Below are 15570 nucleotides of genomic sequence, written 5' to 3' on the forward strand. Positions count from 1 at the left end.
CTTCTTGGTCTTCAACTTCGGGAGGGTCTTCAATAATTGGTTCAGTTGGTGGATCTCCTTTGTAGGGCTTAAGTAGGCTTACATGAAAGACATTGTGTATGAGCCAATGGTTGGGCAACTTGAGTTGATAAGCCGTCTCATTGATGGACTTCAAGATTTGGAAAGGACCATAGTATCTTTTTGCTAGTTTAGCATAATACTTTTGATGGCCGATAGGATTTTTGCCCGTCGTTTGCCTTAATCGAGCCTTAGGAAACTTGAGTAAGACCCAATCATTTTCTTTGAACATTAAGGCTCTTCTGTGCTTATCAGCAGCTTTTTGCCTTTGTTGAGAGATGGATATAGCCTCCTTAATCTTTTGAAAAGATTCTTGTAGGTCACAGCTATACTCATCGGCGGCGAAGATCTTCCCATGACTTTGAGTAGAAATGGACTTTTAGATCTTCCCTCAATGATCTCAAAAGGTGCTTTTCCCGTAGAAGTATGTACAGTATTATTGTAGGCATACTCTACAAGAGGTAAGTACTTTTCCCATTGTGAGCGTTGATCTACTTCGGTAACATAAGTCTTGAGTAGATCGAGTATCGTAAGATTGGCTATCTCACCTTGGCCATCCATTTGTGGGTGATAGGCCGAAGAGAAATTCAATCTTGTTCCTAGATTTTCAAAGAGACCTTTCCAGAAATTACTGGTCATTCTAGGATCTCTATCTGACACGATGGATGTGGGTAATCCATGGTGCTTGAAAATCTGAGATATGAAGAGAGTTGCCATTTGATGTGCCTTAATAGTCTTTTTGACAGGAATAAAATGTGCTTGCTTGCTAAACCTGTCAACTATTGTCCATATTCCTGTATTCCCATGGATAGACTTGGGTAATCCAAAGATGAAATCCATGAATATACTCTCCCATGGTGAATTTGGGATAGGCAATGGCTGGAGTAATCCAGGTTGCTTCCCTCTATCATACTTGGTCTTTTGGCATACTACACGTTTTGAAACATACTCTTGTATGTCCACTTTCATGGTACTATAGATACCGCATTAACTTTTGGTCATCGTGAAAGTGCATCGGCCACTTGATTGTGCTTACCAGCAATGTGAGCAATATGAAAATTAAATTGCGAAAGAAAATTTTCCCACCTCATTTGTTTGTCGGAAAGCTTGGTTGGTGTCATGAAATACTTGAGACTTTGGTGGTCCGTTCGTAGGATAAATGGAGTCCCCAATAGGTAGTGCTTCCATATATGTAGGGCATGTAGAACAGCTAAAAGCTCTTTCTCATAAATGCCCAAGACTCGTTCATCAATATTGAGCCTTCGGCTCTCATATGCTATGGCATGCCCTTCTTGAAGCAAAACTGCTCCAAGGCAATCACCACAAGCATCACATTAGACCTCAAATGGTTTTGAGAGATCCAGAAGTACGAGGACTGGTTGGGAAGTAAGCTTCTCTTTGAGCTTATCAAAAGCATTTTGCTCCTTAGCACTCCATACATTCTTAACGTTCTTCTTAGTTAAGTCATGTAGTGGTCCTGCTACTTGAGAGAATTTTGCCATGAAGCGTCTATAGTATGCGCACATACCAATAAAGCTTCTTAGCTCATGTAGATTTCTTGGGTTAGGCCATGCTTTTGTTACCTCTAACTTTGATGGATCCATACAAATACCATCTTTAGAGATAATATGACCTAGGTATTGAATCTCTTGAAGGAAGAATTCGCTTTTCTTTTGGTTGAGAAAAAGCTTCTTCTCCCTCAGTGCTTGAAAAATCACTTGGAGATGTTGCTTATGTTCCTCCAAAGACTTGGAGTAGATGATGATATCATCAAAGAACACTCTAGTGAATTTGCAATAAGGTCTAAAAAATTTCTCCATCAGACGATTGAACGTAGCTGGTGCATTAGTCAAGCCACAAGGCATGACTAGATATTCATAAAGACCAAATGTTGTGCAAAACGCGGTCTTTAGGATATCTTCATCCACTATCCTTATTTGGTGATAGCCACTTCTAAGGTCAATCTTATTGAAGTAGGTAGAGCCTTGTAGCTTATCAAATAGATCTTCTACCCGAGGCACGGGAAATCTGTTTTTGATAGTGATATGGTTTAGTGCTCGATAGTCCACACACAAACGGTATGTAACATCTTTCTTTTGCACTAAAAGGACTGGAGAGGAACTAGGCCTCACCATCCCTTTGTCTACCAGCTCTTGTACTTGCCTCATGATCTCCTCTTGTTGAGCTTGTGAGACTCGATAAGGAGGCTTGCTAGGTAGTGAGCTTCCAGGAAGGAGCTCAATGCAATGGTCATCATCCCCTCGTTTTGGAGGTAAGTCCATAGGGATATCATCGATGAACACATCTTGGAATCCTTTTAGAAAATTAGACAAGTCTAACTCTTCTTGATTCCTACCATTTATATTTGATGAAACATTAGTATCTTTTAGAGACTCTTTGACAAAAATCATGTACGCAGAAATTGAGCTCTTCATTGACTTATCAAAAGCAAGAGGATTTACAAGTGGAATAGTGCGACCACGCTCACTCGCATCTATATACATGTTCTTTCCCCTGTAGGTGAAGTAGATTCTCCTTTCAGGGAACTTTATGTTGGCAGCCATGCGATCAAACCATGGCGCCCCTAGGATAGCATCCTCATGTTGAAGAGGAGAGATGAAGAAGTCTTCTTTGTCGACATAGCTTTGGACATGAAGCCTCAACTTCCCAATCAAGGGAGTAATGGAGGCTTGCTGTCCCTTGAAAGCTGCGTCAGCCATTACTATATCTCCCATCTCAAAATCTTGAATGCCCAACTTGGTGGCCAACTCCGTTGATATGAAGTTGAGAGTAGAGCTAGGGTCAAACAAGATGAAGGCATCATGCTCTCTTAACTTTCTCCAAGCATAGGAAAGTGATGATCCTTTGCAATGAGCATCCTCTTTTGGAGCTTCGATGGTGGAAGCCCTAGGAGTCTCATTGTGAGTATTCTTCTTAGGGCAAGAATGATAGCCATGTCCTTGCTCCCCACACTTGAAACACTTATGGTCCTTGCAAAAAGCTTCAAGCTCTTCAGGAGAGAGTTTTTTTTTACCTTTGTAAACTCCCTTCTCCTTGGACCGATTGTTGTTGTTGTTGGAAGTGACTTGGGAAGAGTTTTGAACATTGGTTTTCCCCTTTGCATCATTTTTGTCTTTGTTTTCCATGGGCTTGACATTACGTCTAGCCCCTTGATGGAAATTGATGCGTGAAGCAACCATGGTGTGATGGATTACTTCGCTAATAGTACCAGGACGTTGAGAGTTGATGTATTTGGCCATCTTTTCAGGTAACCCCGCACAGAATTGTTGTCTTTGCTTGGCAAAGTCTATTTTTTGAAAGACAATAGCCTTGAGATGTAAATCCCAAAACTTGTCTACATATTTGTGGATAGACTCATGGGAGAGAAGCTTCAAGCTGCGCCATTCGGTAAGCACTTTGTCCTTTGCATCGCTTGCAAGGAATTGCTTCATGATGGAAACTCGTAGAGTTTTCCATGTTTTTGGGGCTTCACCATTGCCACAAAGGCTAGCCCACCATTGACGAGCTGATTTTTGGAAGTGCATAGCTACATGGCGTAGCTTGGAGGACTCTGTCAAGCCCTCATCTCCAAAGGCCGCATCAAATTGCTGGATGAAGGCCAACACTTTATCGGTAGCACCAAAGGTGCCATCATAGGTGAGAAAAGAGATACTCTTTCCTCCCTCCTTGAACTTCTTTAGCTTTTGTGACCTTCGCCATGCAGGAAATGATTTGCGATGTCCTCCCCTCTTGTATTCTCTAGGAGAATATCCATAACTTTCGTCGGAAGAGGAGGAAGGTGAAGAAGAAGGAGAAGAGGGTGACCTCTTCCTAGCCCTTTTCTTTCTTTGTTTCCTCTCTTGCCTTTCAGAGTGATGAGGAGAAGGACTATGTATTGATCTTTTCTTTGGGAGGAGTGGGAGATCGTCTAGACCGCCGTCTTTGTGGAGCCACATCTTCAGAGGAACTTAAACTTTCATTGCTTTCTTGTTCTTTGGATTCTTTCTCTCGAATGGGAGAGAGTTTTCTTTTGGGGATCTCTTCAAGAGGTCTCCTAAGCTCTCTCTCCTCTTGGAGAGGAAGGGAAATTCCATAAACATGAAGTTGTTGAGTAACTTCGGCTTGCAAAGCAGGGTTGCCCATAGATTGCTGCAACCTAGTGACGAGATAAATTAACAAACATGGGAGCATCATCATTAGCACCTTCATGTGCAAAATCAAAGCTATCAATGTTCATTCTACTCTCTTGATTATTGTCAGCCATGTTAACAAAATTTATGTATGTACTTAGTGTATGCTTTGGCAATTCAAAACCTTAGTTGCCACTCCTCTTAGCCTTTGAAAATCGGCTCTTAAGTATCTACACCCACGGCTCGAAGTGGTTAATTATAGAGAGTAGAGGAGTAGGTCTAACATAGCAGAGCTACCGAGGGCTAGCTCCTTTCGGACTTCTTATGGCTCAATAATGGTAAAGTTGTAGGCAAGTCTAAAAAGACTTCATTATTAAGTCCAAAGCTCCCGAGGTGTGCACCATTCCCCACATAGTGGGCTCAACAAAACCGATAATAGATCCCAATTCCACTTACCCTTATATAATTAACAATATCAACCATTTATAGGCTACTTAAGAACCTCTCTTCTTAAGCAAGAAAAGAGAAACCAAATGCTCTGATACCAATGTAATGGAATTGGCCTATTTAACTTGAGAGTACCAGAAATTAATGAGAGTACTTTTGAGAAATGACTTTGTGAGCATAGCGGGTGAACATAATTGAAGATAGCAACATAATCATAGCAATTAGTTAACTTGGCATGGCATGAACAATAATTTTGCAAGAGAGAGAATTTAGAGAACATAACAACAGTTGAGGACCGGATTTATGTGGAGCCGGTCTTCCCTCCAATAGGCATTTGTATTATGATTTCTCCCATTAAGAGAGACTTGTTACAATACAATCTTTGTGTTCCTTGTAACCTAGGTGATGCAATGAAGATGGAAATCTTCATGCATCACAAGCATAACATAAACTTGAAGAAAGCTTTAACTATCCCAAACTTCATTCAGACCTCAAACACCTTCGAAGGTGGAGAGAGCTAGCAGGGAATGAGGGTAGGGAAGAGAAAGAAGAAACATTTCATAGGAGAAAGAATTAGTTCCTCGCTTATCATAACTGTTCTTGCTAGCATACATAATAGCATAGTAATGATGAAGAAGGAGATGGCAAGCTTAAGCATTGAAGCATGGCTCTTGGTTGGATTTGCACTCCATAGCCAAGAGTGTTGGTGTAGCCTCTCAACCTCTACTTGCTTGGAGAAGGAGAGGGAGCTCTTTCACTTTGCATAGCACACAATGAGAGTGTTTGTGCGTGTGTGTGGGTGAGTATATCCCCTAAGCAACCCCCTAGCTTGCTTGGGTCGACCCCCCTTGTAGATCATGCTTGAAGCTCATTGGACCCCTCCAGGCCTAGCCAATCACAAGCAGGAGGCATTACAAGCAACAAGGGTAGCCTTGGGACAAGTGTCCCCCTTTCCCCTTTGAGAGAGAGGGCTTGATAAATGAAAATTCAATTAATTAAATATCCTAAATTATCATTGGATCCCTTTGGTGGCCAACCAATAGGCTTCAGGCACACCATGAGGGCAACATGAGGAGGAACTTGACAAGCGTCTCTTTTCCTTTCTTTGTACCATGCATGCCTTGTGTGAGTGTGTGGGCGTTCTCTCTCATCCCCCCTCATGTAGGGCTCCCCCCCTCCTTGTAGGGATTGAATATTTGACTTTTTGACACCTCAAGCCCCTCATGCATAGGCCCAGTTCCCACCACAAGCTTGGCCCTTAAGCACTTTAAGCTTGGACTGGGTTCTCACCTCAAGTGCAACCCTAGCATCTCAAGCATGTCAAGCACCTCAAGCATCTCAATAATCAAGCACCTCAATCATCTACCTTAAGCACCTAAGTCATCAAGTATGACAAATGGACAAGCACCTCAAGTTGGGTCGGGTTCCTGTGCCTCAAGCTCAGCCCTAGCTTACCTAAGGTCAAAGGACTTTTACACACATTATTGGAGGTCTTCCATGAAGCTAACCCTAAGGTCTTATGATCCATTGGTTAGCCTTGCTCTTTGATAGACCATCTCTCATTTGGGCCCCTTTATCATTGGCCCCGTGTAGAGATAGATTTGTAAGCACATGTCTATATCTTAACCCCTGTTCCCGTTTATTCTCCCACATTAAGTGATCAGTTTAATATGAGAAAATCATTTGGGTTGGTTAGATATTAGATATTAGATTTTATGACAAAAGATTGTCGGATGAAACACCTATCAAAGATTGCCCAAAATTCAATTGGAAGGTGTCAAAGTCTCCATTCTTCAAAAGTTTCAAAAGTGCACGAGCTCAATGGAAGCAATCAAAGCTGAAAATGAGGCTAATGAATCAAAACACAAAAACACCCCACAAAATACACCCTACTAGATAAACTGATAACAACCCCCAAAAAAGTGGAACACATCTCCGATTGGAGGTGGCCATGCACGTTCAAAATGTGGTCGACTAAAATATTGATTGACTGCAATTTTGGAATTGTCTTTTGCACATTATGTACAATACATTGTCAAATAATATATTAATGCAAAGGAAAAGCACTTGCCAAGGCTAGATTGGGCACAAAAGAAGTAGTCAAGTTTTGTTTAATGCATAAAAGAGTGTTTTAGTGCAACAAGAGAGTACCTAGTAAGAGAAACTTTACCAAAGAAGGGGGCTACATCCCTTCATTAAAATGGCTACCTTTTACAATTCCTCCATGCTTTCATGCAAAATAAAAAATAAAAATGAGAGAGTGTACCCCTCCAAAATGACAACCAAAGGCCTTTGGAGGGATTGAGGGGATAGAATGCCTAGGTCCAAGGCTTGAGCAGCTGGGATGTATTAATGGCCTGCTCTATTTTAGTTTTATCCTGGCCAGCCTGGCCTGCTCTATTTTAGTTTTATCCTGGCCAGCTCCATTGTTGTGTACATTTCTTGCACCATTATTGTTCACTTGCGTAACACTTATAACGAAGGTCTATCTATGTGGCGGTAAGTCACCCATGAATTCAAGCAGGCATTCAATCCATATTTCCTTGTTCACTGCTCCATGATTTCAACAATGGCATCATTGATGCATTTAAGTAAACCTACCCAAGACCTTGTATTGTGGATCAGAGGATTTGGAACTTTTCTCATGTAAGAAAACGGAGCCTTTTTCATACAATGCATAACATCATGGAGCTTATGCTCGAGAGGCACCGCATACCTAGCTAGGTACGATTGGGGGCAGGGGATCGCCAGCCCCCCCACCGGGCCGGCAGTCCCCTGCCCCCAATCGTACTTAGCTAGGTATGCGATGCCTCCCTCACAGAAGCTCATGATGTTGAGGTAAGTCAGAATGTGGGAATTATTGTGAGAATTTGTTCAAAACTTCTTGTGGGACTTGTGGGACTCGACATCTCCGGCCAATTAAACCATATTGTTTCTCTTCTCACACTAGTGCAACAAAAAACTCCCATTTCGACTTTTACTGATTTTTATAGATGCCAATGCCTTGGCATTGGACAATGTCTTTGTTTAACTCAGGCCGGTCGATCTTATTGAAAGTGGAAAATCTTCCAGTTTGAGCTGATCTTCCAACTGTCAAAATAGTGTAAAATGATGCATGTCAACACACACACTTTTCAACAAGTGTAAGCCATAAATTTTTTGATGCAAGAGGGGTCCCAGAACATTCAATGCTAAGAAACTCAAAATGTAATGCTGTAAATTTCCAGTAGCTATAAATCATTGCATGCCAACACACGCTTTACTGAGGACGGACGCCGACGGGAGGGGTGTGGGCTTATGTAAGCATTAAAAGAAGATATGTTATGATTAAGCAGGAGCACCCAAGGTCCTAAAGAGATAACCACCATAGACACATGATTTGATTTTGCAAATGTTCCACTCTTGCTTCGTGCAAGTTGCATTAATGCTTGCAAGGGACTCTAGGCTTATTAGTGCTAAGAAGTTGTCCATCATCACATAGATGGAAAAATGGTAAATCATGACACATGATGGAAAAACACAGCTATTTGCTTTTAGCTATATCTTCACCTTTCTCATTTCAATGTAAAATAAGTTTTGTACACTTGAGTTCACACTACATCTTTTAAGTCGTCTAACATTGGGTCTTTTGCACGTGGCTGGACATGAAATTAAACCTAAATTTTTTTTTGGCAATGTCACATAGTTATGTGTCATATCTTTTTTTCTTTGCTGCTGGTCCAAAGCTGGTGTTCTTTGTCAATCACCAAGCTGAAAGAGAGACAGAGGAGCAACACATCAACTAGCTGCTTTGATTGAGCGCGCGCGCGCGCACACACACACACACACACACACACACACACAAAGAGAGAGAGAGAGAGAGAGAGAGAGAGAGAGAGAGAGAGAGAGATGAAATGTAATATTAAGGTCTTCAAAAGGTCAAAATGACCTATGAGACCAAAAGGTTACATGTGGTGAATCTAAGGGGACAAAAAGTACAAAGAACTGAAAAGAAAATAGTGGGTAGGGGTGGGGTGAAAGCTGATACAAAGGGGATGAGCTGATACGATGGAGCTCTCTGACGGTAGAGGCATCATGTACATATACATCAGTATCCAGAACGTTATAGAGGTTCAATGTCCTCCAAGGTAAGCACTCTGTCGGCTCCTATGCTGCGCTAGTATGGTATGGATCCTCTGTCGCAATCTGCGTCAATGTCGAGAGGGCCCCCTCATTTGTGGGCGACGAGACCACCCCAACTCTATTGCCCGATCAAGCTATATGCCTCTGGTGATACTATGTTGTGGGGGCTCCTCGAACTCCTCTATCTGTGAGACTGAAAGAAATCTGTAATTTGTCACTGTCGCTGGATCTCTCTCATTGTGCCCCTCTTCAAGAGGTCCTCTCTATGTCTGTGAATCTCTAGTATCCGAGGCATCTCTGATCCTGGTATCTCATGACTCTAGAAAGTGGTCCAAAACACTCTCTGAATAGATAGTGAAAGCGGCCTTGTATCTCATAGTATATTGGGCAATGACATGTAATGTAGCTCTGTCTCGGGCTCTATCTGGCACAACTGACAAATCCTGGACTCAGCAGGTACTACTCTTAATCTACCTATCTTGATCTCTAGCTTATGTGAGGATGTGCGTATCTGATCAATAGCACATCATATCCTGTAGGATAGATGAGTATCCATGTATCTTGGTCTGATCACAAAACCATCCTCCGTAAGCTGGAGAAGATGTTCTCTATAGAAAGCCGTCTTCGTACCCAACTCATGTGTAGGTTGTATCCATGTCCTCTTCGTATCCAACTGAATCAAGTCTTGTCTGATGAGCCTGGTAATCTCTGCCCTGTAAGGAAGATGGAGGGTGCATCCAAAGAGTACTGAAATGGAGGTAGTCGATCCATACTAAAGCCATGTAACTGAAACCAAGATGCCATCTTTGCATACCAACATGATCTATCTCCCTGCAATGCCAAGTGTCACGAAGACTCTTGTGCTAATCAAACATATATGTCTCTGAGGAGAGCCCAAGTGCTATGCATAAATGAAACTGATCGAGTGAGTGACCTATGGAGGAGCAGCAAGCTCCGCCCTAACAATGTCATGTGGTATTAGCTCGCTCTAACAATGTCATGTGGTACTAAGGCCTTGGCCCTAATCATGTGGTACTGAAGCCTTTGCCCTAATCATCCGACACCAAGGGCCTCTCCATACATCTCCATCAATCAATACTATCCCTAATCATGTGGTACTGAGGCCTTTGCCCTAATCATCCGAGAAATCATAGACACCAAGGGCCTCTCCATACATCTCCATCCATCAGTACTATCACCTCTGCTATGATGATCGACTAAGGAGCCCCATATCTCCATTCCGTACAGCATGGCCGAAGTGACCGAAGTGACCAAAGTGTCAAAGAGCCAAAGCTTTGTCCGAGGTTCTTGGAACTAAACGTGCGAACATATCCTCTCAAGTCTCCCCAATGTTGCATAGGCTCTAGTCAATCTCGTATCTACTGCACACCTGAGGGAAAATACTGGACCATTGAAAAACGTCCCAAGATAAGTATATGTATCTGGGTACTCCACAGTCTCTCGACCATATGTAAAAGTGAGGGCAAACCTCCTTACCCACTGCGCCGTAGTATTAAACACCGTTACCTTGGTCTAACCAAGGTTCATAGAAAATCCATTGTCCTATGCAAATGCATGCAATGCATCCAAATGACGTTGCATCCCCTCTGGAGAGTTTGAGATCAACACAATATCGTCAGCATAAAATAGCACCAAAATTTATGTCCCTGCAAATTGAGCACCTCTATCACCCTGTGTCTGTACATAATCTAAAAACTCTACATATATCCTAAAGAGAGTCAGAGATAGGGGACAGCCCTGCTTCAACCCAATGGTGGAGTGAACCATGTCAGTGAGTAGTGCGTACCTACCCTACCATTGTCCTATATAAAGCTAAGATCCCCCAAATCAACTATGTGGGCACCCCCATGTCCTGCAATCTGCATACGAGTCTGGCTCGTGGAACTGTATCAAAGGCTTTGCAGAAATCCACAAAGCTACAATAAATCCTCTTGCCATGGTGTCTACCCTCCCCAATAATGGCTCTGAGTGTCAAAATTTGGTTAAGAGTGGAGAAACCTCTCCTGAACCCTGCCTACGTGCTACCCGTGCGTCCTCTCTCTCTACCCATCCACTCAACTCATGCTCAAGAATTGATGCATACAACCTAGCCAGAGAGTGGTGGCCAACCATGATGGTGTGGGAAGCATAGGATCTCCCGCTTGAAGATAGGCACAATCATGGACATACTCCAAGTCTCATGAAAACCCTCATACATGGCTCTATTAAACATCATAGCAAGAGGCTCTACAAGCATATCTCTGACATGGATGAAGTGCTATGCTACCAAACCATCATGATCCTGTGCTCTTCTTGTCTTCATGGCTTTCCTTACCCTCTCAGCAATCAAGAGAGAACGTTTATCTAGGCATGCCTCTGGAGGGTTAGGCAAAGGTGGTTGTCCCGATGCTATATAGAGAGATGTAGCATATTCCCCCCATGTCCGTAGAAGTGATGGCCGGCGGTGGGGTGCTCATGGAAAAGCCTCCATGCCTCACTAGAGTCCTGACTCATAAACAACTAATACAAATCACACTCTAACTGAGATAGGTAAGCCCTCTTCTCTCGTCGCACTAGGCGGCGAAAGGTAATCCGTGATTGTCTATGTGTAGTAGGACCCATGAGCACCTCTCTCTATAATATGATCCTCATCTCTCTACACTCTTCATCATACCAATTGTTCGAGGCATGCTCCCACAGAGAGAGAGAGAGAGAGAGAGAGAGAGAGAGAGAGAGAGAGAAGTGAATTTTTAACGTCGTGGGAAACTATCCCAAGAGACTTCAACCGACGAGAGTTGAACTCGAGACTTGTTATTCAAGAGGGAAATGACATAACCAATCTACCACAGTTGGCCGGTATAAATTTGCCAAGTGAACGCAATGAGTGCTAGTTTGCCAAAATCGAACATGTGCTTACCGTATAAAAGCCATGAGGGCTGTTGGGTTACAAAATAGAACAATACAAACAAAACCTGAATGGTGACAGGTGGATGAGAGTTGTAGAGAAGAGCAGTTGCAAAAACAGGCCACTCAAAATGATGAGGTCGGAAAGTCTACAAAAGGATGACCAATGTCAGACTACATGCTCGCCGATATAATGCGAAATCCAGCACCTGCATATATTTCGGGCTTTGTGATTTGAGTACATAATACAAGGGTCCAAGCCCTCCTTTCTTGAGAGAGAGGGAGAGACAAAATTGTCTCAGCTTTGATGATTTCGAGGCATACTTGAGGTTGTTTAAACAAGTTACGCCATGTATGAGCAAACATCCATAGCAATAAATACACCAAAACATCATTGCCTAGATGATTTTAAAAAATTGTGTCTATATTGTAAGCTTGAAAGCAAGGGTCGGTTCACCTCGAAGTTGATTTTGTATTTTCAACCCTTGATAGGTGATCATTCTAGAACCATAACTTTTGAATAAGAAACCTATACAAATGTCTTCACCATCGTCACGATCAGAATAAGTTAAATAGGGCACTTTGACATCCAAGCACCCAACTACTCACCACAAGTCTGATTGCAGACTTCCAAGTAAGGCCATGATTTCACATTTTAAATTAGAAACAATGAACCACAAGAGGTCCAACAACATACAATACACAGCCCATGAAAAAAATTTGCACGTTGTCATTGTCGGTGATGGCAACCCACTTTTTGTGCTAGAGGAGTCCCACAAAGGTGCATCTTGGCCAAGATGTTGAGGTACGAGGATCCTAAAATAGAAAATAACATCAGTCAATCCAATATAAACATTGCTGTTGCCTAAGAATGAATGTTATGCAAACTTACTGATCTTTATCATTGAAGTGTGACAGAACCTCTTGCAAGCTTATCCCCAGCACAAAGCTCACTGGTCGTTCAGGACAAGAGAGAAACAGACCGCTTAATTTCCTTTTACATCCGCTTCCCCTACTTCATCTCTTGCAATGCTTGCACCACCCAGTTCTTGCTCGGTAAAGACCTCCTTATCTGGAGATACAACAAGATCATCTTTCGAGTCCTCTGTTGAGCCCCCTTGCTCTTGAAGACTAACATCTTCCCGTCCTCCCAACGGTAGATTTCCAGAATCATCATTACTACGGCTGTTAGCACTAGGACAAGATACTTCGCTCGGTGAAACCTCCGTAAGCGCAACATCATTAGATGTTGACTGAAACTTCGAGGAATCCTGCGAGCTAGTGGAAGCTTTTGAAGCTGATATGGAAAGGCCAATGTCATGTACCTATGAAGCACTGTGCTCATGGTTAAAAAAAGATAATGAGAGAAGCACAATAGTAAATACCATAGCCAGCAAGCAATCTTTGTATCATTTCCATGCGCTTTTGTATAATGCGGAGACTTGTATTAAGAGTGATAACTCGCTTGCGAATTCCAGAAAGCCTTGTTGCGTGATGGGTAGCATAAGGATGTGGTACGTCCTCCAATAATTTGTCAAGCTCTGCAAAACTTTGCACTCTCTCTCTCTCTCTCTCTCTCTCTCTCTCTCTCTCTCAATTTCTCAAAAAGAAAGGGGCTGATTTCTACTACTTGAAAAATCCCTTAGAATGCCCAAATTGTGCCGATTCTGAGGGCAAATACATCACAGAATTACAAAGCAGGCACAAAGGCAACAATCTGGAAACTACTGGATACAACTAGTTAGCCACATGGCACACTCTAGAAAACTGAAAGCCGAGGTTAAAAAAACCTTTCCTAAAGAGAGTAAACAGTGCCCTGGCAAGCTAACTGGAGAGAGGATGACAGCAACCTCTAAAAGATAGGCACCTTCACCAAAAGCACACTCTGTTACTGTACATCAAAAACCTGAACCATCAAAGTTACGAGCGGTGAAAAGGACAAAGTTCAGGTGCTCGTAACCTGAACCATCAAAGTTACGAGCGGTGAAAAGGACAAAGTTCAGGTGCTCGTAACCTGAACCATCAAAGTTACGAGCACCTGCAAGAGGTCTAACGTCGGGCATTGCCCGACCGCTGATATAATCTAGCAACAAAAGGCAATGGATAAACAGGAAAAGGGCAGTTGCTGAGGAAGATGAGGGAGAAGAGGCAACTGACATCACCAAGAGACTGCAGGAGGATTCCACAAGATGAGCAACAAAGCACTGCACTGGAGTTGACAAGGAGCTATCAGCAAGGATAGAAACCAGTTCACTTGCTGAAGGTGGCTTGTCACAAACTGGTGACGTGGCATGGCCCTGGACACACATTACCAAGTGGGGCAACAGACCCAGACACACTCACTGTCTGGACAGGCCTGAAAAACATGGAAGACTGGCTGACGTGGCAGTCCGGAATTTCCGGCACAAAATGCGGAGACAGTGCTGACGTGGCCTGCTGTACGGATCTCCGCTTTTCACGCTGACAATGTACGGAAATCAGCTTTTTGCGCTGGCTGAAAAATTGGCAGCTTTTGGTAATAAGTTGCTTTATTTTTGAAGGCTTTTCACTTACAGCTTTTGGGGCTCTACTTTTGGGCATCCCTTGTAACTTATAAATAGGTGGGCAAGGCCCTCACTTCTCAAGCATCTGGACGCAGAGTTTGAGAGTGAGAACCCTCCCACTCTCTTGTACTTTGAACACAGATTAATACAAAAAGAAATACCGAAAGGGGCGCCAGTCTTTGGGGCCAATATCCCAAGGCACAGAACTCCGTCGGACCGTGTCGAATCAAGTGTGAATTGTGATCTGTTTTGAAGTAAATCTCTATTGTGTCGCGGTAGAATCTTGACTTGGGAGTGTCCAAGTTTGTTACAGTGGTATCAAAGCGCGGCAATTTCTCTTCTACCGGGAAATCAAATCCCTTTCTCGCGACACTTATGGATTCCAACAAAGAACAGTTGACTTCCTCTGCATTTGGGGATGCGGGAAGAGATCACGAAGAAGATTCTCACGAAGAGTACGGCCCACCTCGGCCTACTCAGGCAAAGATTGAAGAGATGGAGCGACGACAATTGGTTGACAACGCGACAAAGATGATGATCAACCTTGCGAAGTATCCGAAATTTGCAAAATGTTTGACTCAGACATCCTTTGACGAGGTGCACACCCAGTGGCAAAAGGCCACAGAGCCACCCCTCAAACCGGCACTCAAGAAACCTCCTACTCCAAGGATGTTTACAGAGCAAGAATTGGAAGAGGTGATTAATACTCGGATTACTCAGCTTTTCGACGCGAACAACAAAGCCAAAAAGCAGAAGAAAGGAAATGACTTCCCGGGTTATTTGGGTCGTCAATCTACTTTTGCCTCGGCAAGAAAGCAGAAGAAGCATGTGCGATTTGAAGGAGTATCCAATTCTTCTTCTTCTTCTTCTTCTTCTGACAGTTCTTCTAGCTCTTTTGACTCGAGCGAAGAAGACAGGAAAGGGAAAAAGCGAAGCAAAAAGCAAAGCTTCGGAAAGGGCAAGAAAAAGGCAAAGAAGCCTAAGTTTCGCCCAGTTTCTGACAGTTCCACAGAGGACTCGTCTTCAGATAGTTCGGACTCCGACGATCACAGATTTTACGCAAAGAAGAAGCATTTTTATAAAGCCAACCCAGTATGACTTCCTCGAAGATAAAAGCAAGAAAGTTCGAGAATTTAAAGGAGATGGACAGTCAATTAAGTTTGACACTTTGTCTGGGTTCCGAGATGCTTCGAGGGCTTTGGCCTTCATACAGCAGTTTGATATAGTTTTCTCTGGAGGGCATTACTCAGAGCACTCCAAGATTCGGAGGGCTACCTCTTTCTTCAAGGGAAATGCTCGAACATGATGGTCCACCCTTCTATTGAACAAGAAAGCGCCAGTTAAATAGCTGAAACTTAAAAGACTTT

General features: G+C 43.0%; 1 protein-coding gene across 1 annotated transcript in view; it reads right to left on the bottom strand.

The window, feature by feature from the left end:
- Nucleotides 1-12039: 12039 nt before the first annotated feature.
- Nucleotides 12040-15570, bottom strand: part of LOC147435464 (SNARE-associated protein-like protein) — a 53733-nt gene continuing 50202 nt past the window's right edge. Inside the window, exons 2-4 of the mRNA XM_086488529.1 lie at nt 13046-13201; nt 12553-12957; nt 12040-12476 (exon numbers count right to left, since the gene is read on the bottom strand). Of these exons, the coding sequence (XP_086344655.1) occupies nt 12647-12957; nt 13046-13201 (467 nt within the window). The 3' untranslated portion in view covers nt 12040-12476; nt 12553-12646. The remainder of the gene's footprint in view (nt 12477-12552; nt 12958-13045; nt 13202-15570) is intronic.

This window comes from Adiantum capillus-veneris, chromosome 18 (genome assembly GCF_014529385.1).
Source record: "Adiantum capillus-veneris isolate H3 chromosome 18, ASM1452938v2, whole genome shotgun sequence".
In the NCBI taxonomy this organism is placed as follows: domain Eukaryota; kingdom Viridiplantae; phylum Streptophyta; class Polypodiopsida; order Polypodiales; family Pteridaceae; genus Adiantum; species Adiantum capillus-veneris.